This window comes from Miniopterus natalensis, chromosome 2, assembly GCF_054644295.1.
Source record: "Miniopterus natalensis isolate mMinNat1 chromosome 2, mMinNat1.hap1, whole genome shotgun sequence".
Lineage (NCBI taxonomy): Eukaryota > Metazoa > Chordata > Mammalia > Chiroptera > Miniopteridae > Miniopterus > Miniopterus natalensis.
In genome coordinates this window covers 154,381,043-154,408,411 of record NC_142082.1, presented here as the reverse complement: position 1 = coordinate 154,408,411, position 27,369 = coordinate 154,381,043, and the positions used below count along the sequence as shown (strand labels likewise).

Here is a 27,369-nt window from a genome sequence, read left to right as displayed (position 1 = left end):
GTGGCAAGAACTGAAAACATGACCATATAAATATGTACATGAATGTTCTAGCAGCATTACTCTTAAGCCAAAAAGTGGAAACAACTCAAATGCCTACCAACTGATGTATGGATAAATAAAAATACGGTATATTCATAAGATGGAATATTATTTAGAAATACAAAGAAATGAAGAACTGATACATGCTACAACAAATGAGACACTGAAAACATTTTAAATGAGAGTATTCATATTGTCGGATTCATTTGTATGAAATGTCAAGAATTGGCAAATCCACAGAGACAGAAAGTAGATTAGTAATTAACAGGCTAGGGGGTGAGGAAGAATTAAAAACAACAATATTTGTATAGGACTTTACTTTAGAAGTGCTTTCTTCTATTTGATCTAATTTATTCCTGGCAAAAATCCTGTGGATCTTTTCTGTTTATAAATGAGGAAACAGGAAGATCAAAGGAATTGTTTAAGGTCAGTTAGCCAATAAGTAACAAATCTAGAAATCAACCATAATTCTTGTGTTTAGTGTAATACCAGAGTTCTTTAACTGCACTATATTTATAAATAGAGAAGCTATTTCACACATTTAGACATTGCTCAATTTATGTAGCTCTTTTAAATATGGTCATTTGAAGATACACATATATAACCACAACCTCCTGTGATTTTAAATGTCAACATTGTTTTGGGGATAATGTTAATAGTACAATATTGATTCTTTAAATATAGCAACTTGAAAAAAGAAAAGCCTGAGGATTCTTTCAAGTTTGGAAAAAAGAATGACAATGAATGCCACTCAACTTCCAAATCGTGTCATTATCCAGGTTAAAGACTACAGTTTTGCAGTGCCTTTGAGTGCTAGCAGGTGGCGTGAGTGTACCACACAACTGTGTCTGAAATGTTTGAGTTCCTAGCATAAACTCTATAATTTTTGAACATTAAAATGTTAATGTAAATGAGTTTTAAAGCAGTTGTTATAATAACAATCAGCACTACTGCCATTTTTTTAGACTGCTTTTTAAGTACAAAGCTAGAACACTTAAATTTTTTAAATTATAAATTTTAAAATTTATTGTTAAACATTATGATTTCATTGAAGAGAGTTTTTAAAAGGAAAAATCTCTACATTTTCACTATCCTAATGTAAAAACTATTTGTTTCTCTTCTGTATCTGTGCATCTGTGCATATATTTTCATAATTATGATCATAATGTAGGTCCATTTTATGATTTTCTTATAAATAATTCTCCATATTGTTAATCGGAGTTGCCATAAAATTGCTTATTTTACCCCTCAAGCTGATATCCTGGTTGATGATGCATATTGTTTCCAGGGGACTATGGTAATTCAAATTGTCTTCAACGTGCAACCATTCTATTGGATTAATAGTTAATAGTCAATGTTTTTACTACTTACGTTTTTCACAAGTACATTTATATTCATCTAGTTGTTTTCTGTAGTTCAAATAAAAATTCACAGTGCTTAAAAAAACAATATACCCTCCCTTGTTTTCACTTGGGTATTCATTCGCAAATTTGTGTTATGTGCTTCTTAAGTCCTAGGCCATTGCTAAGAACAAGGCAGGCATCATTCTTACCCTGGAGTTTGCAGCCTAGTGGGAAAAAAGGAAAAGTAGATAAGCTCTTCTGCTATGCTGTCTTTAGGGAAGTGCAGGGTTATTGAAGCTATAGAGAAGAAATGGGTGGGATTTTAAAATCTTATTTAGCCTTTTTTCTTCTCCATACAGTATGACTCTCTTATTCTTAATACTTTCCGTGGGAAAATAATGTGTTTACCTTATTTAACTGTATTCTAGTGTCTAACTTACTCTCCTGTGTGCAGCCTTTTCATCTCTAGCTAATGCCTTCAGCCATGCCGTAATTCTCTACAGATTAACAAGTGTGTTCAGTTAGTCTATCATTTCCCACAGTATGTTTCAAGGAAGACTAATTCCATGAATTATCCCTTGAAAAGTGTAACCTGAGGCCAAATAAATGTGGGAATCATTACATAACAACCCTGCATCTGAAATTTCAGAACGTTTACTACTTTATATAGCATATTACCTCCTCTAAGAAATCCTGCCGTAGAGAACCCCATTAACTCAGCATTTCCTGAATGCATTTAAAACATGCAGCCTTTTTAAAGAAATAATTCTTCTTAGCAGCCTGTGGGACTAGCATTGTCATTTTGAGAAATATTGAGCTATATTATTTCAACTGTTTTGCTCCTTTGATGCTGCATTCCAGGCTCCGTGAGAGATCTGTAGCTTTTAAAAAATGCCCCCAAACTAGTTGGAATGATACGGGTCTCATAATTGCAGGGTAGGAATTTCTTAAAGTCCTTATGTTTTATCAATTTATTACTATATTCCAGCTTTACTAATACTAATTGAGTTTATTTCTATTAGTTAATGCCACTCATAAGCACCCTAATTTTATTTATTTAAGAGATATGCCATTGATTCTTTCTGGAAAGGTACTAATGCCCTGAACGTTCAAAGAACACCAAATAGTTTGCTCCCTCCCTTTTTTTCCTAAGTAAAACAGGCTTTATAGTGCATGCCAGTTGCTAACTCTGGATAGAAAGGAGTTTGAAAAGGTTCCCTTTTGCTCATTTTAATGTTAATTTAAATGATATTACTACTGTTTTTTCATTAAACAAAGCATATGAAATGATCTTTTTTTTAAATAATTTTTTTCTTGTGTTTTTAAGGTTAAACTTTCCAGTTTGAATTTAGATGATCATGCAAAGAAGAAACTTATTAAACTTGTAGGAGAGCGATACTGCAAGACCACAGATGTGCTTACCATCAAAACGGACAGGTAAAGAAGAAAAGTGCAGCCAATCAACCATGTGTGTTGCTTTATTGACCTCCCATCCCCTGGCAGTCCTTTTTTAAGAAATGACATTGAAAATAAGGATAGCCTTTTATATCAACTTCTATAGCTTTGTTAGGTCAAGAGAAGTTGTCTGCTTTAGTTATGTATATATTTTAATCCTCACCTGAGGATATTTTTTCCATTACTTTTCAGAAAGAGTGGAAAGGAGAGAGAGAAACATCAGTGTGAGAGAGACACATCGATTGGTTGCATCCCACACACTCCCTGACCGGGCAGGGCCAGGGATTGAGCCTATAACCAAAGTACATGCCCTTGACTGGGAATCGAACCCAGGACCTTTGAATCCTTGGGCGGATGCTCTAACCACTGAGAAAACTAGCTAAGGCTCTAATTTATATTTTTAATATCTTTATACTAGCCTACTGTGATCTTGATATACATGGAGAGGCTTTCCTTGATGAGTTAAATTATTGTGATTTTTTTTTTAACTATGATTTTAATACATCCGTGTATATAAAACGCAGGGACGATGTTAGAAGAAAACAAAAGTGTGATGAATGCTCAAACAAGCTTTTACAAAGTCAAAGTGAATAAAAATCTTGTAGTTCACAATTAAAATTATTAAATTAACTGGAAATTTATCAAAGTACTTGTGTAAATAACCAGAATTTTAGTGCTAGCATGCAAGTTCATAAAAGCAGTATTGAATTTATATATGAATTAAGTCATTTGAAGTAAAGAAAGATTATTGTTATGTTTTTACTAAGTGGTTACTTTATTTCTAGAATTATACTTTGGTTGTTTCTAAATTATGTCAAAATATAAAAGACATGCCTTTAGAGAAAAGCAAGTGGACAGCTGTCCTCTCTTCCTCCCTGTCAGTTTCAGGGCATTTGGAGGTGTCATTGCCAGTTAGGTTTTATATCTTGCTTGGGGATGAAAGTAGCCTGACACACATGAGAAAGCAGCATGTGGAGGTGGGAGAAGCTCAGGAACTAAGACTTCAGATTATTACTATTGGAGGGAAAAATGGATTTAAAATGTTTTAGTTATATTCTTTTCACTATCTTTAGAAAGTGTGAAATAATGTTGTTTTTAGTTAGTCCAACTTAAATACCTTTTAAATGTTGCTGTTTGAAATTTTATAAGTATCTGATAATGTTGCTTTTTTTCCTTAAGTTTACAAGTTTCAGTCTGTGTATATGTTTTATGGTATTTAGAGTAGAGAATTCTTAAACCTAAATAGAGAATAAATAGACTACAGTTAAAGTCATTTGCCATATGATGGTTTTATTTTATATTTAAAGAAATTGGAAGTAATTGTTTCCTTTTGTATATTTTATTAATCTAAAAAGTAAACATGCCATCTCATATTTATGTACAAGTTTTACTGAATATTAGGTCATTGATTCTGTTTTAATACAATAGCAGCAATACATCATTATATAGTGTAGCTCATTTTTAAAAGAATTGGCTTTGGGCAAATCAAGATGAACATTTTTTAAAAAAATATATCTTTATTGATTTCAGAGAGGAAGGGAGAGGGAGAGAGAGAGAAATGTTAATGATGAGAATCATTGATCGGCTGCCTCCAGCATGCCCCCCACCGGGGATTGAGCCCGCAACTGGGGCATGTGCCCTAACTGGGAATTTGAACCACGATCTCTTGGATCCTAGGTCGATGCTCAACCACTGAGCCACGTCCAGCCAGGCAAGATGAACATTTAGATTAGCACCTATCATTGATCTATCTCTGTTTTTTTAAATGAACTCAGCATATATGCTCACACTGTCCACCAGACTCTTAGCTCTGAGATCATGAAGGGCACTTGGGTTGGACCAAATCATATTAAAAATAGCATAAAGCTATTATCAGATACAAATAATTCCATTAGTTTTTGAAAGCAAAGAGATACTTGAAATAAAAATTTAAGAGTTCTCAGTGTCTTTAAGTAGTGAATTACATAGACTATTCCTTTCTAAAAGTCGAATTTTCTTACATAGACTATTCTTAATCTAAGAACAGAATTTTCCTAAAGCAGATAAGGAATACCTGAATATAAGTTGTTCTTTGTATTTAGTATTTATCTATCTTGCAAATAATCTTTTTACTGGATTTTTAGGGTTTTCACTTCCTCCCTCTCTCTCTTTTGAAGGTGCCCTTTAAGGAGACAGAATTATGATTATGCAATGTATCTGCTAACAGTTTTATACCATGAGTCTTGGGTAAGTGATTGTGTATGAATGTTTAATCATTTTGTCAGTGTAAATGAGGTGATGTTTTAACCTTTCGAAACAGTCTGTGTGGCAATTACTCAGTTGCATCTTTAATCAACCACTGGATACACTAAGGATATATGAAATATTATAGGTAACTCCTACTGACATTGAAATCGAGGATCTTAAAATAGATTATGCAGTTTTTCTCAGGACCTCACAGAAATCAGATGACTAAAATACCTTTGAAATTCAGAGTTTCTGACTTTGGTTGGAAAATTCAGAATTTTTAAACTCTTTTGTTTGTGTCTTTAACTTTGGATGAAAGTTGTCAACGTTGTGGAAGGATAATCATCATCTGTATAACTTGAGAATTTATAATTTATCCTGTTATTCAAATAAACTGCAGAATAAAGCTCCATAGAAAGGTATTTTAAATTTTTATTAAGATTTTAGTTAACACATAGCATTTTGTGTAAACATTTCACTGGTATACATTAGAGACAATTAAGGGCAATTAATTATTTAAATACTATTAAAAATAGTCCTGTGACTGACGGAAAGTTTTAGTATATGCATGCACATTTATAAGGGAGATATTGCTATGTTTGAGCATGAGCACATCTGATTTAAAGTTGGCAACATGTTTAGGTAAAAATTGAAATAATTTTAGATATGCATACAAATTAAGAAATGAAGAAGAGATTAAGTACTTTCCCCAAGTTTAGCGTTTATTATCGGAAGACCTCAGGCCTGAACTGGTATCATATTACTTAGTTGTGTTTAACTTTGACTTCTGTTATAAAATACTATGGTAAAAGATGAAATTAAACCTGAGCGTTAGCTGCTAGTTTGCTGCCTTTTCCAACTTAACTGACTGATTGAAAATGTGTCTATCTCCATGACCAGTTTTTGCTGGGCTTGTATCATACTCACCTGTGAAGGAAGCTTTTTCAAACTACAGATGCTTGGACCCTATAGAATCAAAATCTCTAGTGGAGAGGCTCAGGCGTGTTTGGTTTTAAAGACTCCACAGGTGATGCTGATGCTGAGCTCTGCTTGTGAATAAGTTTCCCAGTTTTTGAGTGTTATTAATAAAGAAACTGACCAGAAGGTTGGTATATCTCTCTCTTTTCTTTTTAATATATCTATTGATTTCAGAGAGAGGAGGGGAGAGAGAGAGAGAGAAACATCAATGATGAGAGTCATTGATCAGCTGCCTCTGCATGCCCCCTGCTGGGGATGGAGCCTGCAACCCAGGCATGTGCCCTGACCGGGAATCAAACCACAATCTCCTGGATCCTAGATCGATGCTCAACCACTGAGCCACTCCCAGCCAGGCGTTGTATCTCTTTTAAGGTGTTTTTTTTTACACATATCTAGTATCGGAGCTGAGGGTGCAGATGGAAATTTGAATGAGAGGTCAAGAAAATGGAGAGGTTTTCCCATCATACAGACACATGTAGGCTTTTTCATTTGATGTGGTAGGCTATGGCAGCTGTTCCAGATTCCTGAGGGGGATGATAATACATTGAAAGTGACACTTCTCGTGTCTCTTTGCCTTCGGGGAAGACTTCATTTTACTTCTCATGTTCAAGAGCTTACCATGTACTTAAAGACCTTTAGGAAAAGTTGTATTCTTTCCCACCCCGTGGCTGAAGTCAGGAACCTGAGCATTACACTCTTTTCTTCCCTTGCCCTCTCCGATATTTAATCAGTCACGGTCTTTTCAGCTTTAAGCCTTCAAATATCTGTCAAACTATTTTCTCCTCTTTATCCCTACTGCTGCTAGTCTGGGTCTTCATCTTTTACCTGAAAAACTGTAATAGCCTTATTGATTTTCCTGTCTCATCTATCTTCCATGTTGCTGTTAGAGTAATTGTTCTAAAAAACAAGTCTGTTGTGTCATGTTTCTTTATAAAGTCCTTCAGTGGTTCTCCATTACCTAGGATTAAATCTAATCTCCTCAGCGTGTCTGTTCACAGTCACTTGCCACTTTATCATCAGCTGCTCAGGAAATGTGGGTTGTATATCCTATACCTCAGCCACAATGATCGTAATGTGCTCTTTTCATAACTTTACATATGCTGTTCCCTTTGCTTATAATCTTCCCCCCCCAAAAATGTCAGCCTTGCAAATTCATATGAATCCTTTAATACACCTCAGACATTGCCTCTCAGGTGTTTCCTGTCCATCCTTTCCCCTCCTCCCTCCTTCAGGCAGCATTCCTTTTATTATTTTATGGTAATTGTCTGTATGGGTGGCTGCCTAGCTCCATCAGACTCTGGCATCACTGAGGACAAGGACTGTACATGTTATTCATCTTTATATTTCTAGCATCTAGTGCAATGTCTGGCATATCAGCAATCGGTAAGTTTTTAAAAAACTGACCTGAGTTGAATTGAATTCCTTGACACATTAAGTTAAAAAATTTAGCTGTGGTAACTGAAAGAATTGGCAATAACTTTATTCATGAAGTATATTTATCTCCTTCTGTTTTTTATGATTTTCAAAAAACTTAGGTTTTTTTAATGGTCAAACTGTTTTTCTCTCAGATAGCACAATGCCTTACTTGTAACCATGAGAAGTGGAATATTACTATGATTCATGCCCTAGGCAAAGGGAGTTGTAAATAAGATGATAGGTGACAAATTTGTGTGTTTGATGGAATAGATATTTTTTTGCCTTCTGTTACATCAGAATACAGTGACCATTACGTGAATTAGCTATTATTATATGTTTTTCTTTGTGTTGAATTTATGCTTGCAAGCGGAAGAGAGAAGATAGGTTCAAATTAAATTATTCTTTTGTTCTTTTTATATTCTTTTTACCATGTTTCTATGTTCCTTGGGATTTGTCATTCTGCCACTAACAAGCAGTATGATTTGGGGCACATTGTTTAGTTGCCCTGGGCTTCAGTTTCCTGATCTGTAAAACAGGTGGTGTAGCAGTATTACCTCATAGGACTGCTGGGAAAGTTCAAAGCGTTAAGGTATGAAGGCGCTTAGGATAGTAAGATTCTAATAGCTATTGAGATTCACCCCATGCCGATTTTCTCACCCGGTTTATGTTCAGTTCCCTGGATGTACTGAGCTATTCCTTCCGCTAGGCCTTTATGGGCTGTTTCCTCCGCTGGGATCAGTCTCCGTCTGACTGGCTTCCGCTCAACTCTGAGTCTCCTACTAGACTGGCAGTTCCAGGACAGCACAGTGCCTGCCCGGTGCAGTAGCTGTGCAATCAGTATTTACTGAGTAAATGAGTGAGTGAAAGAATGGAGCCAGCTGTGGAACAGAGAACAGGATTGTATGGAATGGAAGGTTGCTTCCTCTAGGGTTACTATAGTCAGAGCAGGTCCCCTCACCGTAGGCAGGGAAGAAAAGAGAGACTATTTGCTATATGTATATGTATGTGTATGAATAATATCCACCCTACGAATTAAATGGTGAAATGATAAATGTTCAGTGGTTGAAGTATTAAAATAGGCATCAGATTCTTTGCCTGAGTGATGATCGGCTTGAACTTACAATAGTATTTTTATTGTCTCCCAGTATTTGACTATGCCATTGTTTATGCTCTGAGGTTAATACATTCCAACTACACTTCAAAAAAAGAAACTCTGAAACAACTGCCCACTTTCAATCCTGGGTGTTATTTTAGAAGCTACAATTTTTACTGAATTACAAGTTATAAATTGTAGATAAAATTTAATGATAACAATGTTTATAAAATGGGTTTGGAAGGACATGCACGATGTATCACCAGTATTGATTGGTTATCTTTAGGTGGTAGAATTATAGATGATTTTCTTTCCTTTTACTGTTCTGTAATTTCCATCTTTTCTGTGGAAGATGTGTATGGAACTGCAGCTTGTTGATATATATCTGAATTCAGCTCTATATAATTATCCCTTTAGCATTAGCCCGTTTTTAGAGGCCCTTAATGTAACAATGAACTTTTGCTTGAAGACATTGAAGTTAAAGAAAAATGTTTGTTTGATTTTTTAAAATCGGAAACTTCCAGGAAGGCCATTCAAAGGTACATACATGTAAAAATCTTATTTCAAAATTGTTACTTTTAAGTATAACATTTTGGAGATACTGCCTATTTAGAGGTAATACTGAGCCATTTTAACTGTGATATTTCTAACAATGTGTCATGTTTCTAGAAATATCTGCTATATGTTTTAGTCTAAATCAGTTTCATTTCATTGTTTCTCTAGTTTTGTCCTTTACGTCTTTTTTCTGGTCTGTGCCTTCTCCCAGGTGATGTACGTTACCTTGTGTATGCCGACAACTCCAAACTCTTTCTCTCGTCAAGCCACTCTCCTGAGCACCCTGTGCTAGTTGAGACCCTCTTGTTGTGAGCCATAGAAACTCACTCAAGCTGGCTTAAGCAGAAAAGATACAAGGGCAAGGATCCTACAAAATCTCAGGAATGGGCAGAACAGAAACAAGACAGTTCATTCCCTGGGCTCTGTTACTCTATAGGCAACTGCCCCATTTTTTTCTGTCTGAAGGCTGATTTCCTTTCCTCCTCCAGTCTATATGTCAGAAAGCATGACTTTCACTATTTCAGAATTTATAGGACTAGTCACTCCGGGGGAGGGGGAACAAAGGAACAAAACTAAAAGTGAAGCTAAGCTGAATTTAATTCTCTCTTTGGATTCCAACTCCAAGGGAGGGACTCGGCTTCAGTCAGGCATTGTCCAGTAACTGACTAGATGGGCTAGATGATGCCAGGGAAACAACTGTTGGGCAGATAATCTGCACGTAGGAATTGATCATTGATAGAGTGAGTGAATTGAATGAGTGAATGAGCTGACCTAGGTTAGGATTTCCTGAATCAAAATACCACAATAATGTTATTGTGGTTATGATTTTTTAAATAGTCATTTTTTTAAAGAAAAATACTAATGTATTATGGATAAAATGACAGATTCTGAGATTTCCTTCAAAATAATTCCATGAGTGCATGGTGTAAGGGAGCAGTGCTTTTATATAGAGAGAAGCATATATGAAGCAAGATTGGCAGAGTTCATTGTTGCAACTGGATGATGGGTGCATGAGAGTTCACAGTGCTATTGTCTTTACTTTTTTATATGTTGGAAATGTTTTGTAATAGACTTTAATCACAAAAACAAAATTGTGTTTAGTAGAATTAGTAGCCTCATATAAGTTATTGGCTTATAAATTGAATTGGTTTTGTTCCAGTGCCAGTATTATCCCATCTGAATAATGAGGTTTTTGTTTTAGCCAGCTCTAGTCTTTGTTTCACCTGAAGGGCAGTTTCAGCAGATGTCTAATATGAACAAGCACACAAAATACTTTTTACCTGAAATATTTGGATATGAAAACATTAGTTTTTAGCTAAGGTGCCTAGAGACTCGAGCTTCTCCTAGTACTGCCCAGCATATAGTAGGTTCTCAGTAAAAGTTTTTTTGAAAGGGTACCCCCCAGCAGTCACAAACCAAAAAGGAGCATTGTCTGTTGAGCTGTTGTCTTGCAATTTATTTGTTTAAGAAATCGTGTTTGTTTTTTGCTGTAGGCTTTTCCATCATTTAAATTTTGCTGACTGTATCACTGTAGTATAATTTAAAAAAATGAGATAAATGAAAGTGGAGGGTAGTTGTGATTGCTCCAGGCTCACCTGGCCACCTGAGGTCTAAGGAACCAGTATCATGGCACATCTATAACACAGTTGTCAAACCAATATAGAATCATATATACCAAATGTCAGGGGAAGAGAAATAAAATGTTGGAAATTATTATTGTGTTTACTTTGGTTATCTTCTGTTTAAGCATCTGTTTCAAAGCAGTAAAGAAAGTCTTGATAAATCTAGGTGAAACATTTTTTAAGCTGTTAAGTAGTCTTTATTAACTTATTAATCTATTAATATCAACTTATTTGTTATTTGATTAAAAATAATCTCTTAATTACTTGTCCTTTATCAGTCAAGAATAAGATGGAGTGACTTTTACATAATGATTTATAAAATGTATTTGTTGACTTATTAAATGTACTTCACTTGTAAATTAGAATTATGAAGAAACTATGACATCTTGAAACATTTATAGCATTTCTAAGAGTAGATAGGACCATTTACTTAGAGCATTTTTTAAGATGGCTGACATTTATTTCTTCCCCAAATATTACAGTTAAAATTAGGTGGGGTAGGGTAGTTTTGTCAGTTATTATTTTTTAATGTATGAATTTAGAATTTGGCTGTTAGAAAATATTTGCCACAGTTGTGTGGGCAGGGCATACCAAGAAAAATTTCACATTATTTCCATTCCCCTCAGCCAAGCCTAAAGCCTCATTACCAGATAAATAGGGGGCATAGAGATGATTCTCAACAGATAAGATATTTCTGGAACATAAAATTAAGACATTGACCTCAGCCATAAATTCAATAGAGAGGTGGGCAGACAGTATGGGGGGCTGTGAGTACAGACACCCTGTATTGGCTGAGGAACTGGGAGACCAGGGGCGACGGGCTCCATCCTGTGGGTTTCTCGTGGAGAGAGAGCCCTCAGTTTGAAGGGTGAGGGAGGGTTTTTCTTGTTGTGGGTCCCTGTGGCCAGGAGCCTGTGTTAGGCCTCAGAGGCCTGACTGGAGTTTGCGGAGTCAGTGGTCTGTTTGTACTTGGTGGGGCTCCTGTTTTACTCTCTGAGGGACAAATAGCCAATGCTTTTCTCTCTTTTTGTGGGGGTAGGGATGGGAGGGAGGCATGGGTGAAACTGTTTACCTTAGTCTTGATGCTCACGTAGCTCTGAGGAGCCTTGGAGCCTGTCTGCTCAGGCTGGGCTCCCTTTCAAGAGGAGTGTTTAGAAATAAATATTTCTGACAGTTTACAAATCCCCCTCTCTTTTAATACTTGAGAATGGTATAACTTTGGGGGTTAACCCCTTAAAGTTGTAAGAATAGTAGATGATTTTATATGGCCTGTAGCTCAGAATCTCACGTGTTAATTTGGAAAGAACGAGGCCAGTATTCAGCACTTCCTTGAACCAGAACATGTTACTTATTAGCTTCATTGCTTGATTTTCACAGAATGTTGCATCTTCATTTAAGTCACAAGGCTGAATTATATTACTATGAAACCTACCAGTGTTCCCTAGAATAACATGGTAATAATTTTTCTAAGAGAAAACAAGTGGTAACAAAAATTATTTCCATTATAGGAACAGAAAAGAGAGATAATACCAAAACAAAATTCCAGAATATATGAAGTCATTATGACTGAAAATCGTGTATTACACACGTACTTCAGATTTTTAATTTTATTATAATAATTGGTCTTTCCTGTCATCCCCACAGGCATGTTGCAAAGATAAATACAGTCTCCATTCTCATTATTTTTAACCGCAGAAATGTGAACTGTTGATGTGTTAGAGTTTAGGGACTAGAAAGCTGCAGAAAATGAGTTTTCTGTATCTTTTGGAAAACAGTATAGCGTCATAAGCGAAATCAGAATTAGTGAGTGGAAGCAGAGTGTTCACATAATAGAGTGCGCAGCCCTGAAGCTGTTGGTGCCAGTGGAGAGCAGTGCTGGATAAAGGGGTAAACCAAAGTGTACATACAAGAGGATTGACCAGAGCTCTCCACATTTTGCAAACTTCTCTTCCCCCCTAAACTCCAACTTTGTCTTGGATAATATTTCTCAGAATTCAGAACTCGTTTTTTTTCTTTCAGAAAACTGAGGACTGGGAGAAAAGTAAGACTGAAGCAGACATGGAAGAGTATATATGGACAAATAGCTCCTCGGAAAAAAATGTCCTGGAAACACTTCTCCAAATCAAAGCTGCAGAGAAAAACCTGGAAGTAACTAAAGAAGAGCTCCTTGGCACTAAAGAAGTTGAAGATTACAAAAAGTCTGTAGTTAGTCTTAAGAACGAGGGGGAAAATGAAAATACCCTTTCTCAGTACAAAGAATCAGTGAAGAGACTATTAAATTTGACGTGAGTTATGTAGAAAAAATATGCTTGATTTATTAATTTTTATGATCTATATGTAATTGTTATCTAATTTGATATAAAGTTGAAAATGTTGAAAGAAAAACATTGTTTTATTTCAGAGTAAAAATTACTCCTTTCACACTAATGCACAATGGCAGTGATTATTCACAAATTTTCTTACATTCTGGGGCAATTAGACTAATTAGATCTGTGTGATTTCTTCTGGTTCTAAAGTGTTTTGATTTTATTTCTACCTTAACAACTTTAGAACTTAAATATGTACAATGTAATATAGTTATTTTGTTACCTGCTACATTGTTTTCCTACATATTAGCACCTATTGGATGCTTCTGAATTGTAATTTTGGTTATTTGGGAAGCTAGGTCCAGAACCCAATCCCCCTCTGCAGCTCAGTGTTTTGTTTACATAACTGCTGTCTACCCAGTGCATTTTTGCAGATGCCAATCCTGATTAGAAACAGGTCCTTGGCAGTATTTTCTAACCTAAAAAGTTGGTTCCATCCCTCTATTTTGAGGTCACTTTTTATTGATTCAATTCTGTTTAGCATCTTACTCTATTTTCTGGGGCTCATTTCTCCAAACCCAAGCTGGAAATGGAGGTTAACTGGTATACATCTCTCGATTCCCCAGTTAGAGCTTCCACAGCTCAGGAAAGAGATGGGACATAAGGACCTTGAGTGTAATTGGAGTAAATGACAGAACGAGAACTGCCCTAAGGCTTTCCATTCCATTTAGCTGTCAATTAAGGATTTTTAAGTATATCTGGAAGTCATTTCTTAGCACTTCCAAAGTTGTCCACAAGTGATTAAGTTAAAATCAAAATAAAGGTATTATTGAGTTTATTTACCTAAGACTTGTTTTGCCTGACAGAATTAGAGGACATAAATGAAAGCCAAAAGCAATTTCAAAACAATTGCCCAAAAGATTTATATAATTTGAAGGTATGATTTGTTATTAACAAGCCCAAGAGTCAGTGGATTAGAAAGGAGAACAAACAATAGGGCTTTGAGTACAAAAAGAAATGAGAGGTATGTTGTATTTCATTGGATGAAAATAGTGAATGAAAAGTAAAGTAGATAAAACTGAATTTTTAGATCAGGTTTAAAGCATATGTAAGTGTATTGAAATATTATATTTTTAGCGTCTCGGAGAGAGTTAAGGAAAACTCAGCTGCAGAAACAGGATTGAAGAAGGCAACATTTTGAAGGAACATGAAGATGCAGTAGATTAGGGCCATCAGTCCTGCAGTAACCACACAGTGCAGGTGGAAGCAGGGGGAGTCATGATCTGTAATAAAGAATTTGACCTTTCCAGAAGGATTGGCGTCTCCCTTCAGCTTCTGGGAGGTAATCTGTGTTATAGCTCATAGAAGTGTCTTTGTTTAGGGCTGAGCTGCTCACAGTGAACTTTAGGGTGGGGCTGGCGACACCTGATAATCTTAGCCAAGTCAGAAAAACCAAACACGTTATTTGGGCCTGGGGGTCGGCGGGGGTCTTGAGTCATCTGGTAAATCAGTCCACCTGGGACTGAGATCAGCCACAGGTAATCAGTGAATCATGCCTGTGTAATGGAGCCTCGATAAAAACTTTAAACACTGAGGCTCCGACAAGTTTCCTGGTTGTCAATACTCTGGGCATGTTGTCAGACCCTGGAACTGGGAGAGGAATCCGTCCTGCCTCCCCCAGGGGTGGGGGGCACCAGAAGCTATGAGTTTTGAACCTTCCTGGACTTCATCCTATGAGCTTCTTCTGTATACTTTCCCTGTAATAAACCACAACCGTGAGTATAACGGCTCTCGTTGAATTCTATGAATTCCAGTAAATTACTGAACCTGAGGGTGGTTTGGGGGCCCCTGCCCCACCCTGAGCTTAGAGTTGGTGTCAGAAGTCAGGATGGCCTTGTACAAGACCGTGCCCTTTAACCTTTGCAGTCTGGCTAACTGACCTGAAGCGCTTGGGCTGAGGCTTGTCCCTAGGATGGTAAAATCTTAGAGCTGTAAGATGAATACAAAACCTCAAAGGTAACAGTTGCTGTCATCGTGATTTTAGCCATGATTAAACAGCACTGCTTGTCCGTTAGATCCGTGTCCTTTACACTGTTAAGTTAGCCAGTGTATAGGATGAAGATCCTGCTCACCCTTGTATAAGGAGGATTCTAGGGGACACTGCTGTGTCGATAGGCAGTCACTTCTGACTTCAAACTCTAAGTAAGTCACTTGGAAGTTGCTTAAACGTAGGCAAATAAAACAAACCTGTCTTCTTAATTGTAGGGTGCTTTAGTTCTTTCCATATTTTCTTTCCAATATTGGTAAGTATTTCATAATACTGGTCAACTACAGACTTAAAAAAAAGATCTAACTACAATGTGGCAGAGATTTCAGTATGGTGGCGATTTCCCAGATGGGTGTAAACCTTCGCCTGAGTTGTGGACTGGGTCCTGACATTTTTGTGTCTTAAAGTTTTAAATTCTGCCCAGGAGCGCTCTTTGGTCCCTTCAACTTCTATTCGGGACGTGGCTTCCGGGCCCAGTTGTGTTCGCTTCTTGGCTGCCTCTGGCGTGGTTGCCTCTCCTGTCTAAGTCTGATGGTCAAAGGGAGGGGCAGAAGAGGAGTGTGAGTTTGTTTTCTTATAAAGGGTAAATATATTTTCCCCAAATTATGGTCATTTCTCTAAAACTATCAGTTTTAAGGAATGAGTAAAACTGAGAAACTCCAAGGAAGAAAAAATAAGTTTGTTTTCTTTCTAGCAGCCCTGGTTTGTTGGGAAGCTTAAGTAATTTGTATACATTTGAAAGAAAAGCAATCTTAAAAGAATGTATGTAGAAATTTTTAAAGACAGCTTCTTGGATTATTTATTTAAATGTAACTTTGGGGTAATTTAAATCTTGATATCCCCCCTAAATAGCAGGGGCTTTTTTCCTACTGTATGAGGAAGGAAGTTGAACAAATAGCGAGATATAATAGCGAGTTAAGGCAAATTGATTGAATTTTTAAATTCAGACTTATAGTTAATATTTTGAGAGAACAGTACTATTTTATTAATCTTATAAGATTTCCTCTTCTACATTCTTTGTGCTTATGGTTGTCTTACTATCTGTTCTCACATTATAAAGAGTTTTAGGGATGAGATTAAAGGACTACAGTTTAAGATCACTAGAGACTTAAGTTACAGTTTTCTACATTTGTGGGTCTAAGAGTTGGGCAAATCTGGTGTAAGAAGTGGGCAGAGCTGAAATACCGAGTGCTAATATTTGCACCTGGTAAACTATATGCAAGTAAGGGGATAAGCTTTATTCAACAGATGTCAACACAAAACTCGAAGATCTCCGTGCCATAATTATTAAAAGGCGTGTCATCTTTAGAAAACGCAGATGAATTAGGATTGAGAAGAATTAATCGATGGGACATAGAAAACTACATAAAAATCAGAAGCATTTGCTCATGGGTTAGTTACTAAAAATGTATAGTGCTCTTTTGCTCAAACCACTGTAAGATTTTATTAACATGTAACAATAATTTGACCTTGATGGGAGACAAATAAGATGTTACAGCATTTTCCTCCCTGTCTTTTCCCATGCTTATTAGAAAAACGGAAGCTTTTAGTCTAACAGTGATGCTGAGCATGGACTTTGAAACAGATTGTTAAGTCCTGGCTTCACTACTTACTAGCTGTGTGACTTTAGGCAAGATACTTGGTCTCTCTTCTCAGTTCCCTCATCTGTGTAATTGGATAACAGTAGTATAGTGGATAATAATGGTGTGCCTCACTCACAGAACTGTGAGGATCCAGTGAGTTTATACATGTACAGCACTTAGAACCATCTCTCAGGATGCTAATAACGGCAGAGGTCAGGACTTCGGAACTTTGGCAAAGAGGACACTATTCAGAAAAAATGGAAACAATAAAAAAGCAGTTATGTTTATCAAGCATTAGCCTTTTTTAGACACTGGTAGGAGAGGGCATCCTATGCAATTATTTTTTAACCAAACTGCCCTGGTCTTGCAGAAAACTAAAAATCGTAACTCACAACTTTCACTATTAAGAGTTCTCCTTCAGAATGTTACGTTTTTTCGTTCGCCTGGATCCTGACCTTCCCTGTCCTGGTTTATACTGGCCCCGCTTCTTTCGACAGCATCCAGATGCCAGGATGACTATACAGCAGCAAAGTAAGAGGACAGAGGTACAGAGGGCCACGGGAACCAGCCACGTCTTCGGAGTCACATGTGCCCCGTCCGGTGTTTTGCCTTCGTTCTCAGATGTGTGGTTTCTGCTGCTGTACCCTTTGGTTTTGTTCGGTAACTGTTTGCTGCTGTTGAGTCGGGATGGAATGGGCATATGAGAAAGTTCTGTGTCTATGGGCACAAAGAAAGGAGAAAGAGTCTTGTTATCTGGATTGCTGATGAAATCAGCACTGGGTGACACTTTATTTACCGTGGTGGCAATGGAATCGTTCAGGGAGATGAATCTTGCCCAAGAATCTGTGGTCAATTCCTTGGAATACCTGGTATGGCTTGCGTTTACAACCAAATCTTGATGTGTGGTTGATGATGGAGCCTCTAGTGATGGCAGCATTTGGCTTATCATGGTGGTTGGTTGTTTATCTAAATTCATAGCTTTTAGATTTCTTAGTCTGTCCCATCTATTAGATGAAGAACGGGTATTTAGATACGGTGGAGGTGATTGTCCAAAAACCAGCAAATCTGGATCTATACCTGAAAGATAACGCATCATTCTTTTTACTTTAATTTTAAACAGAAGGACCATAAAGTACAGTTTGGAGAAATCTCAGGTTGTACTGCTGTAACTGAGCTAAAATGTTGCTTACTTCTGAAAGGCTTAGAAACATCCAGCTTTTGCCAGCCGGTTTCTAGGTTACGTGCCTCTACTAGAGTATTACCGACATTCTTCAAAACAAACAATACGTAAATCCTTACCGTCTGTTATGTTGTATAAAATGGCACCGGATCCGGGCTCCAATATGCAGCTTTCCAGCGCTGGGCAGTGAATGTGGAGGCAGTTGACATTGTCGTGCATAGGATCATGGTAGAAGACAGCCAAGTTACACGCAACTGAAAGGGAAACAGGCAGAGGACCTCTGCAGGTAGCCCTGACTTCTGCCAGCTGGATGAGCCCAGGTAACACCGGATTCACAGTACATTACAGGGCCATAGTCAGACCTTTTACAGAACCTCGCGAACTATAGTAACCCCTCTTTTAAAAGAAAATACCCACTGATTTCTCCTAAGTAATCTTTTATACATCCCATCCCATGCGGAATCACCTACAATCATTGCCAGTATTTTATGTTTCTGAGAAAGTCACTTGGCTACAGAAACCTCTGGGAAATATATATATCAGATTTCTAGCTGCAGTGCCCTCTCAGAATGCTAAAGGATTAGAGTTCACCAGAGAAAGAAAGAGGAAAATGAACGGACAGATACTGTAACAGAAGGGGAGTAACAGAAGGCAAAACCAGATGGCTACATTCCCGGAGAGGCCGGGCGGGAAGGCGGCGGGCCTCGCCCGAAGCCACACCCGTGACAGCCTGATCCTGTCCTTCCGGGAGGAAAGGAGCAGATGGGGAAGGACGTGGGCATTTGGATTTCAGTGGTTAGGATGACACTACCTGCTCATTGTCCCTTGTTCTACGTAAGTTTGCTCCTTAAAATGTCGTGTAATTGCCGGAAAATCTTAAGTCATGCTTGCTAAATGCAGGTCTTCAGTCCTCCCTAACGTGCAACACATAGTTGCCTGCGTCAGTGTAGTGGGAACCAGGTGATGGGGAGTATCCATTGGCCACAAGGTAGCAACTCCTCTCATCAAGTAAGGCGACAGCGATGGCGTGGTATCAGCAGGCCCCAGCTGCCTAACGCTGCCGTGGATCCGTGCTGCTGAGCCTGCTCTCCCGCGTAAGCTGAACTGCGGGAGGTGCCTCTCCCCCATTACTGCTGGACACCCCGGCTTCTGCGCTCTGTCCTCTTCCAGTGAGAGACAGAGTGGGGCAAAAGTCAAAAGTACGTTATAGATTACAAACACGTTCCCCGGGGCTGTGCTGTAGTCTAGGGAAAGGAAGGAAAAATACTCAGTTTTAGACATTACATTTCTGATAAGAAAGTTGATGCTGGAGGGAACAGCTTTTAGAAGTGTTTTACATTCCTCTCGGTGTACATTTCAGAGTTCCCTCTAGCAGGTTACCTATTCAAGATTGTAGCATTTTTAAGTTCTGGCTTCCAGATAAAAACTGGGAGGTGTGTTTGTGCCCTTTCTTCTGGAGAAAGAAAGTCACAACTTGGAGGCTCTGAAATCCTGGGACTCTACTGGCTGCTTAAAGTATCCTGACAGTCCGGAGGCCAGGGCTTCCCTGGTGTTGAGAGGTAAATTGATACCATGAGAAAATGCTGGGCCAGTACCGCCCCTCCCCCGCCGCCCCTCGGGAAGGTGTGTGGGAATTACAAGCGTCTCTAAGGTGAACATCTGGATTGGCTACCTTTTCAAAGAGATTTCCCTTTAATAAATTAATTGCCCTCCTCTGTGCCTGATTAACTTATCACACTGTGGTCTTTTGACAGTTTATTTTTTGACAGTTTATTTTTTATTTATTTTTGTTTTTTGACAGTTAGTTTAGACTCTCCAAGTAGTTCCAGTTTGCATCCCAGAAATCTTACATGCATAACCGGATAGGAGGCATTGGCAATTAATAAGTCAGAATCAAACCAGGGGAAGTAAGTGTGGGACAACCAAGAAAGACATTTTAAAGTGTTGTGTTGCTTTGTTATTTCTAAGTCGCTTTAAAATCTTGGAAGAATAAAAAATAATGAAAGAAGTCTTTACAGAGTTATAACTTGAAATTCTGTAACAATGAAATATTTTCCTAAGTACAGGCTTTGTTCATGGTCTATGGGTGATGTTAAACCCGAATTCTGGATTTCGGACAAAAAAAAGTTAGCATATTTTGAAAATCTCCTCTCTCTCCCTTCCTTCCCCCTCCCTTTTTCCCTATTTGACATATATCTCCCTATTTGTTTCAAAATATGAATCACAATCTAAATTCCTGTTCAATACATCCCACCCACATTTGCTCAACACAAACAAACACATTTAAATTTTTTGAAATGATACCAATAAACCAGAAGAATTCTGAAAAGAAAATTATTATAAATATTTTTGAAGTTAAATATGCTGTATTTGGGGCTGTAGGCGTATTATTAGTTGACACTTGGAGAAATATTTTCATTTAGCACTTTGGTGAAGAAAAGGATTCTCAGTTACCTGTGGGTTCCAGAGCATGCGGGGTCATTAATAGATTTATAAACCGAGGCTATCCTGTCCCAAACTGCAAAGTCAGCCTCAGTGTCCCTCCCTCTTCTCCTCTCCCTCTCCTCAGGGCATCTTTCCCAGTTGTTTTCAGCTGTTCACTGGCCCCTCTGCCCAGGGCTCCTCACTCAGGTTTGGGAAGCTCCTCTCACTTTCGCTCAGGCGTGTCGTTGCTACTCACCATCCCTCCTAAGACAGCAGCTCCTACTGCATTTCTGGCCTGTGCTCTCGGAATAATACCTCAGGAACTGGGCTCCCATCTTCTGAGACTCCTCCAGGTTGATGAGAAGACCCGGGAAGCGACGGATCCAGCAGTCTCTGTAAAAAACAGTGGGCGAGCAGAGGGAGTCTGAAGTCCACCCCATGCTCAGGAGCAGTACCACGTCTGCTGCCACCACCGCCACGTGCATTTCCCTGGTAGGAGGCGTCGGCAGTCGGTCTGACTTCCAGGCAGAAGCTGGAGCTGACCATCAGGGTTTGGGACAGTTTCGGGACAGTTCCTTAGGGCTGTTGCTAAGGAACAGCTTCCTTGGAGCTCTTCTAGAGGGTCACTGCCTAGAAAGACGAGGCCGTTCTTTGACTGCACATTGATTTTTCTTTTGTTTCTTTCCAGTTGGGCCCCGGGTGAACATTGCTGGCGTTAATTCTGAACCCTTTCCAGGCCATTTCAATACTTTGTCTCTTAGCCTCTTAAAGACGTGGATTCCCTCCTCTCTTTTTCTTCTTTCTCTGAAAGTGAATCGTCACAAACACCTTTTACTAAATAAATAGAAAGGCAAATGGAAATTCTAGCCAAGAGTCTTTGTGAGGACAACAATAGTTCAGTCACTTGACGTCAGATAAAGGAAGGATCCATTTCCCCAGAAACAAGACATAGTTTTGTAAGGGCACTTCTGCATGGTTTGGAAGGAACTTGTGTGACCGCAGACTTCCCCACCCAATTATCTCTTTTTTCCCTTGAATTTAAAGTCTAGTATTCAGAGTCACCAGAAAACCAGTTTGTGTACTGGTATAACATTTTCGTTTTCACTTAAAATATATATATATTGCAAGTAAATGAAAACTGAAAATAAAATTAAAATTAAAAATTTTAATTTTGCTGTGATTTTGAAAACATTGACTATGGATCCTGGTCACTTCCCCAGGCCAAGGTCAGCCAAAAGCTTCCTTGAAAAGAAGACTACAAAGATTCCGCAAAAAGAACAACCTCATAATGTAGATGGAATACAACACCCGTTAAGTGTATATTGTGCTATCAAAAATGAAAAGTGTAACTCACAGTGAAAGATGTGAAGACGTTCAGATTGGGGTTTGTCCAATCTGTTTTCTGATATTCACATTTGGAAGTTTTAAAGTAGCCTTGGTGAAGCCAATACCCTAAAGACATAGTATCTCTGATTGAAGCAGAAGGAGTTGCAAAGAACTGAGCAGTAGGAAATGGTGAAATGTTTTTAAATTACTAAATATTAATAAAATCATTTCCATGGCAATGCCAAACATTTGAAAATATATTAAAGGCAGTGAAAATAGTCTCGTACTTTCATAAAGACTGTATGTTTTATGTCCCGTGATATTCAAGATGACATTAGTTCAGAGCATAAAACTTGCTTTTTTGTATCCATTTTTATACAGAGCATTAGTGGTAATCAGCTTCGGGTATAAAGTACTGTGCTACCCTTTTTTTTATTCGAGTAAACTTTTCCTATCCTGTGATCTGTATTTCTTTCGTAGTTTTTTGCACAGTGACTCATTCATTGACTTGACACAGAAATATTAACATTCTTTCAACTTTCATCTCTCCATCTGTTTCCTAATAATAGCCTAATTGTCACATCTTTTGATTTTTAGAACTATAAATATTAATAATTAATAATAAAGAGGAAAATATTCAAAAGACTAACTTTGAAAGCAAAACATTCACTTTCTTCCAAGCAGTAATTATATTATGCATTAACCCTTAACCTTGCATAAGCCACATAAAATGCACTAAAAATGATAAACATTTTATTCTAAGGAACTCATAGAAAGCAAGTTTCAGTTGCTTACCTGCAAACCATCCGACTGTTCCATCTGTTCTGAGGGGAGAGAGAAGACAAGTTTCCTAATGGCAAAGCAAGGGGCAGATGAACAAAAAATTACCCTGTTTTTCTGTGAGTTTGCATAGCTATTTTGATTAGTTTGTGCCCGGGGGAAATAAGCCGGAAAGTCTACTTTCTAATTTTGTAGCCTCCACATCTCGCAGTCACATCCAATGTGGTTTCTTTTGTGTGCTATGTAATTCCTTGAAGTTCTCATGTTCCCTGCGGGGGTAATGGAACAATCCACAATTGTTTAATCCTTTCGCTATCGAATGATGTTCCAGGGAAGGTCAAAGTTGCATTTTTAAAAATCTACAAATTTCAATGTAAAAGCATGCTTTAAAATTTTTTAAACTTTTTTTTTTTTTTGGTGATTATATAAACATTGAGTCTTGGAACGAGTAACCTCTTAAAGCCAAGTATTTTGAAAAGGGGAGCTAGAGCATGGACTGCAGGGGCAGAGGGAAGAATACATGACCGGCTCAGATATGGGGCCCAGAAACATCTAGTCTCAAACTTGTCCGTGTGAGACGAAACTGCAGAAACCAGAAAGCAACTACAACTCTGCATAAAACATTGCTGAACAGCTTTTGTACAAATTATAGCAAATACCCAGAATCATTGCACTATTGCCACGTGGTGATATATTGTACTTATTTCCAATTGGGCACTCTTGAGAGAGGTTCAAAAATTAGATTTCTACCTTAAAAGTCACTCATCTTTCCCAAGAGCCCGATTCAGTAGCTCTGGTGTGGGAAACAGAATTCTTATTTTTATAAGTAAGTGCCCCAGGTGATTTCCTAAGATGCTTGAAAAACACTGATAGAGGTGACTGAAATAAATGGAAGTTTTGTCTACATGTAGATGTCCAACTTGGTTTAAACAGAGCCATTTTAAGAACTGTGCTACTTTTAACTCATTTAAATATGCTCCGTCTACTTTAAAAAAAGGGAAACTTGGCTTTGCTTGTTAAAAAACAAACAAAAAGTTATTTTAGGAATATTGGAGGGACTAAAAAATAAAGATAATTTTTAAGTGGCAGTGAAGTCATAGCATAGGTTTACTAAATTCAAAAGATGTTTGAAAAAGTCATTATTTTATCCTCATTTTAAAGATGCTAATTGTACTTTTAAAAAAATATATCTTTATTGATTTCAGAGAGAGGAAAGGAGAGGGAGAGGGAGAGAGAAACATCAATGATGAGAGAGCCATTGATGGGCTGCCTCCTGCACGCCCCCGACTGGGGATCGAGCCCGCAACCCGGGCATGTGCCCTGACCAGGACTCAAACCTCAATCTCCTGGATCCTAGGTCGATGCTCAACCGCTGAGCCATGCCCGGCCGGGCAAAATGCTAATTGTATTTTTACTTAACATTTTCATTCCTCACTTGATAAAATTGGTGTAAATTATTTTAAAGAAATGGGGCCTGAGAAATGTAAATATCATTAATTTTCTTAAAATGTTTTGCTTTTATTAAATTGATATACTTTCATTTAAAAGGTCCAAATCATATAGAAAAGTATAAAAAGAAATAAAAACTATTCAAGATCTTATAATCTTAACATTTTGGTAAGCATCCTTCTAGACATCTCTAAAAGACAGATACATGTACATACACAAGTTTGCATAAATGGATTCATACTGTTCTAGAACCTGTTTGTTTGTTTTAAAATCCCCACCTAGGATATGTTTTTACTGATTTTTAAAGAGAGAGTGAGAGAGAGAGAAGGAGACAGAGAGAAGCATCGATTGGTTGCCTCCCTTTATGCATCCCAACCCCAGATGGAACCCACAACCTACGTATGTGCCCTGACTGGGAAATGAACCCACAACCTTTTGGTGTACGGGATGGTGCTCCAACCAACTGAGCCACCCAGCCAGCACCTGTTTTTATTTGTTTGTTTGTTTTTAATACGTATAAATTTATATTTTTCAATATCTCTAAAGAAAGATGTCTCTACCTCAAAAGTTGTAATAGCTCTAGCCCTGGCCAGTGTGGCTCAGTGGTTGAGTGTCCCATACACCAAAAGGTCACATGTTGGATTTCCAGTCAGGGCACGTGCCAGGGTTTCTGGCTTGAGCCCCAATAGGGGGTGTGCAGGAGGCAGCAATTGATGTTTCTCTCTCACACTGATGTTTCTCTCTCTCCCCCTCTCCCTTCCTCTCTAAAATCAATAAAAACATATTTTTAAAAAAGTTGTAATTGCTCTATGATATTTCATTCTCTGTATGTATGAAAATTTACCCTGCACCTCAGCTTCCTCAGCTATAAATGAGTATAAAAATAGTATTGTAGTCCATGCAAACCCGACAGTGCCTGGCACTGTTATATAGAATGAACATTATAACATTCAGTAAATGTTAGCTGCAATTATTATACAGTTTTCCCATTTTTTATTATTAAAAACAACATTAAGATAAACGCCTTGTACTTAGATTTTTTTCCATTGTATGTCAAATGGTATATTTTCCATAAATTATTAAAGAACTAGCCTAACTCTGTGTTTTACCATTATTTTAGTCTCCCGTAAAACAGACTGTGATGCAAAGTGCTTGAAGTGAATCCTAGTTACCACAAGGGCCAGTCTTTATTATCCAATGATCAATCAATAACAGATCTATACAATTATGCCTCCAGGTATATATAAGCAATATTTTCATGAAGCTTAGAAATAATATTTTAGGTCCTTTGTAAATAAAAGAATTCATGTTGTTCTTCCAGTTTAACAGAAAGCTTACTGTGTGTTTTTAAAATGACTCGATCTTTTAAGATGCTCCCAGTCCTAAATGATGTTATCGCGTTGGGGCCAAAAAGCTTATAGGATCAGTGCCCAGTATTGTCAAACTAACACCCCAGATTCCCTGTCAGAGTTGATCTCACTCTGATAATATTACTGTGCGCGAATTGCCTTTCTAAAGCACATCATTCTTTGAGTGTGATTTTTTTCCCCAGTCTTTTTAAAAGGCAAGAAAATACCAGTCTGAGGCATATCTATGTCGGCAGGGAAACAAAAGCACCATTGGTGAAAGATTCTAAAGAAACTGAGGAGAGACTAAGAGCCTGTTCTTCTTGGCTGACCACTGAATCTGGCATTGTCGCTGATGGAGGGACAAATAAATCCCAGGTCCAAGTCTCTTTGATGCGGGGGGCACCTCCCAGCCCAAGTTCCCCAGCTAAATGCCCAGTACTGGACATGACACTTCATCTTCCTAAAGAGGTTGCTAAATTCATGGGCACTCGCCCCCAAAGAACCTTAGAATGTCTCAACTGCACCCTCACTGTCAACGAGCCTGAGAGGCCTGTGAGAGTGAGATTTTATCAGTAAAGATAAAGGCCAGGTGAAACAAGGTGAAAAGCTAGTTTTTCATGGAATCTAAGGGGGGGGGGAGTCATAAATCCGTCTTTATTTCCTTCACTTTTCCCAGGGAGGTCAGAATCTACTAGAATAATTTTTTCTATGTCTTCAAAATTTTAGTTCCTTATTCATGGTGTATTATAAAGAAAATAATGGATGACATCACCTTACTGTGAAGCAGCTAAGTTACATAGAGAGAAGCACAAATGCGACCAAACAATGTGTTGAATTTATTTTACAGATATGACTTTCTCCTCTGGGTTTAAAAAAAAATATTTTATTGATTTCAGGGAGAGGGGGAGAGAAAAACATCAATGATGAGAGGGAGTCATTGATCTGCAACCCGGGCACGGGCCCTGACCGGGAATGGAACCGAGGTCTCCCGGACCCTAGGTGGAGGCTCAGCCGCTGAGCCAGGCCCACCAAGCTCTCCTCTGGTTTTTAACTTGGCCCATCCTAAGATAAAGTGTTAATCAGCGTCGGAGTTATCTTCTGTTTGCAATAGAGGAAACATACTTAATGAAGGTGTTATTTAACAACTTGGCATTCAAGAAGAAAGCTGAAGCTTGTAATAATAAAAATAAAGTCCAAAGACATGCTCTCTCCAGGTTAAGGACTATTACGGATGGTTCTCAGATCTCGGTGTGGGAAGGTTTCCAAGGGTGTTTTGTGAGATAAGAGTGAATCCACCCTCTGCTGCTTCCCAATCCCACCCCTCAGGATTAATTCACGCCTCATGGCAACTCAAGTTCCTTCCTGTTCTTGGGGGTGAGCTTTCTATCTGAAATGAGAGAGAAGGTGGGGAAGAAGCGGCCCTTCCTCAAGCAGTCCTGAGAGGGGCTGGGGTGGGGGAGGGGAGGCGAGAGAAGGGCGCCGGGAGAGCCCCCTCTCCGGGCAAACGGGAACAACAGCGGCCAGACCTTCCGCCCCAGGTTAACATTTCCTAATGCCCGGTCCGAGCAAGGCGGGACAGGGAAAACAATGGCATTCCTGTATGTCAGAAAGTATTTTAAAAGAAGGCACTGGATCCAGCTCGGGTTGTACGTCTGCGTTTTAACAGCATAAACGGGGGAGCGGGGAGCGGGCCGCCGCCGCCGCACGACCGCCTCCGCCTCCCGCCCGGCCCGTCCGCGGGCGCCCCGCGCTCTGCGCCCGCAGCGCCTGCCGCCAGCGGGCTGCGCTTTCTGCAAGATGGCTCCCGCGTGACGATCCCCAGGACTCCGCTGGCGGTGTCCCCTACGTGCCCACGGCGAGCCTCGGCCCCGCGGGACGCGACGCGACGCGGGACTGGGCCGGACGGGCGACCCAGAGGCGATGGTCCGGGACGCCCCGCACCGCTGACTTGCCGCAGCCCCCCCCGCGCCGGCTGCAGCCTTTCCCTGCCCGGGTAGAGCAGCGAGGCGGCGGCGGGCGGGCTCCGTCTCGCCTCCGCCCCGCGAGCAGCGCCGCAGACCCGCGGGCGGCAGAGCGGCGGCGGCCCGGGCCCGCGCCCCCAGCCTCCCGGAAAGGCCGGGCGGGCGCGGCCGCGGCGGGCGGCGGGGTCCCGCGGGCGGAAGTGCGGGCGCGGCGTGGGAGGAGGCCGCGGGGGCTGC

At 39.1% G+C, this 27,369-nt stretch overlaps 2 protein-coding genes across 2 annotated transcripts in view; one reads left to right on the top strand and one right to left on the bottom strand.

Moving 5' to 3' along the window:
* Positions 1–13,537, top strand: part of MRPS35 (mitochondrial ribosomal protein S35) — a 28,973-nt gene extending 15,436 nt beyond the window's left edge. Inside the window, exons 6-8 of the mRNA XM_087814744.1 lie at positions 2,710–2,819; positions 4,994–5,063; positions 12,747–13,537. Coding sequence (XP_087670870.1) covers positions 2,710–2,819; positions 4,994–5,063; positions 12,747–13,016 — 450 coding nt within the window. The 3' untranslated portion in view covers positions 13,017–13,537. The remainder of the gene's footprint in view (positions 1–2,709; positions 2,820–4,993; positions 5,064–12,746) is intronic.
* A 2,974-nt stretch (positions 13,538–16,511) lies between these two features.
* MANSC4 (MANSC domain containing 4) lies at positions 16,512–23,723 on the bottom strand. The gene is made up of 3 exons (XM_016199103.2): positions 20,524–23,723; positions 17,963–18,097; positions 16,512–17,740 (listed from the first exon to the last, which is right to left on the bottom strand). The coding sequence occupies exons 1-3, from the start codon at positions 20,750–20,752 to the stop codon at positions 17,067–17,069; spliced, it is 1,038 nt and encodes a 345-aa protein (XP_016054589.2). The 5' UTR covers positions 20,753–23,723; the 3' UTR covers positions 16,512–17,066.
* Between the last annotated feature and the right edge of the window lie 3,646 nt (positions 23,724–27,369).

Coding starts and splice junctions, on each gene's coding strand:
- MANSC4 (XM_016199103.2), bottom strand. CDS start 20,752: ATGCACGTGGCGGTGGTGGCAGCAGACGTGGTACTGCTCCTGAGCATG. Junction 18,098..20,523: donor CTGCTGTCTTAGGAGGGATG/GTGAGTAGCAAC, acceptor TTTCCCTTTCAG/TTGCGTGTAACTTGGCTGTC. Junction 17,741..17,962: donor TTTATACAACATAACAGACG/GTAAGGATTTAC, acceptor GTTATCTTTCAG/GTATAGATCCAGATTTGCTG.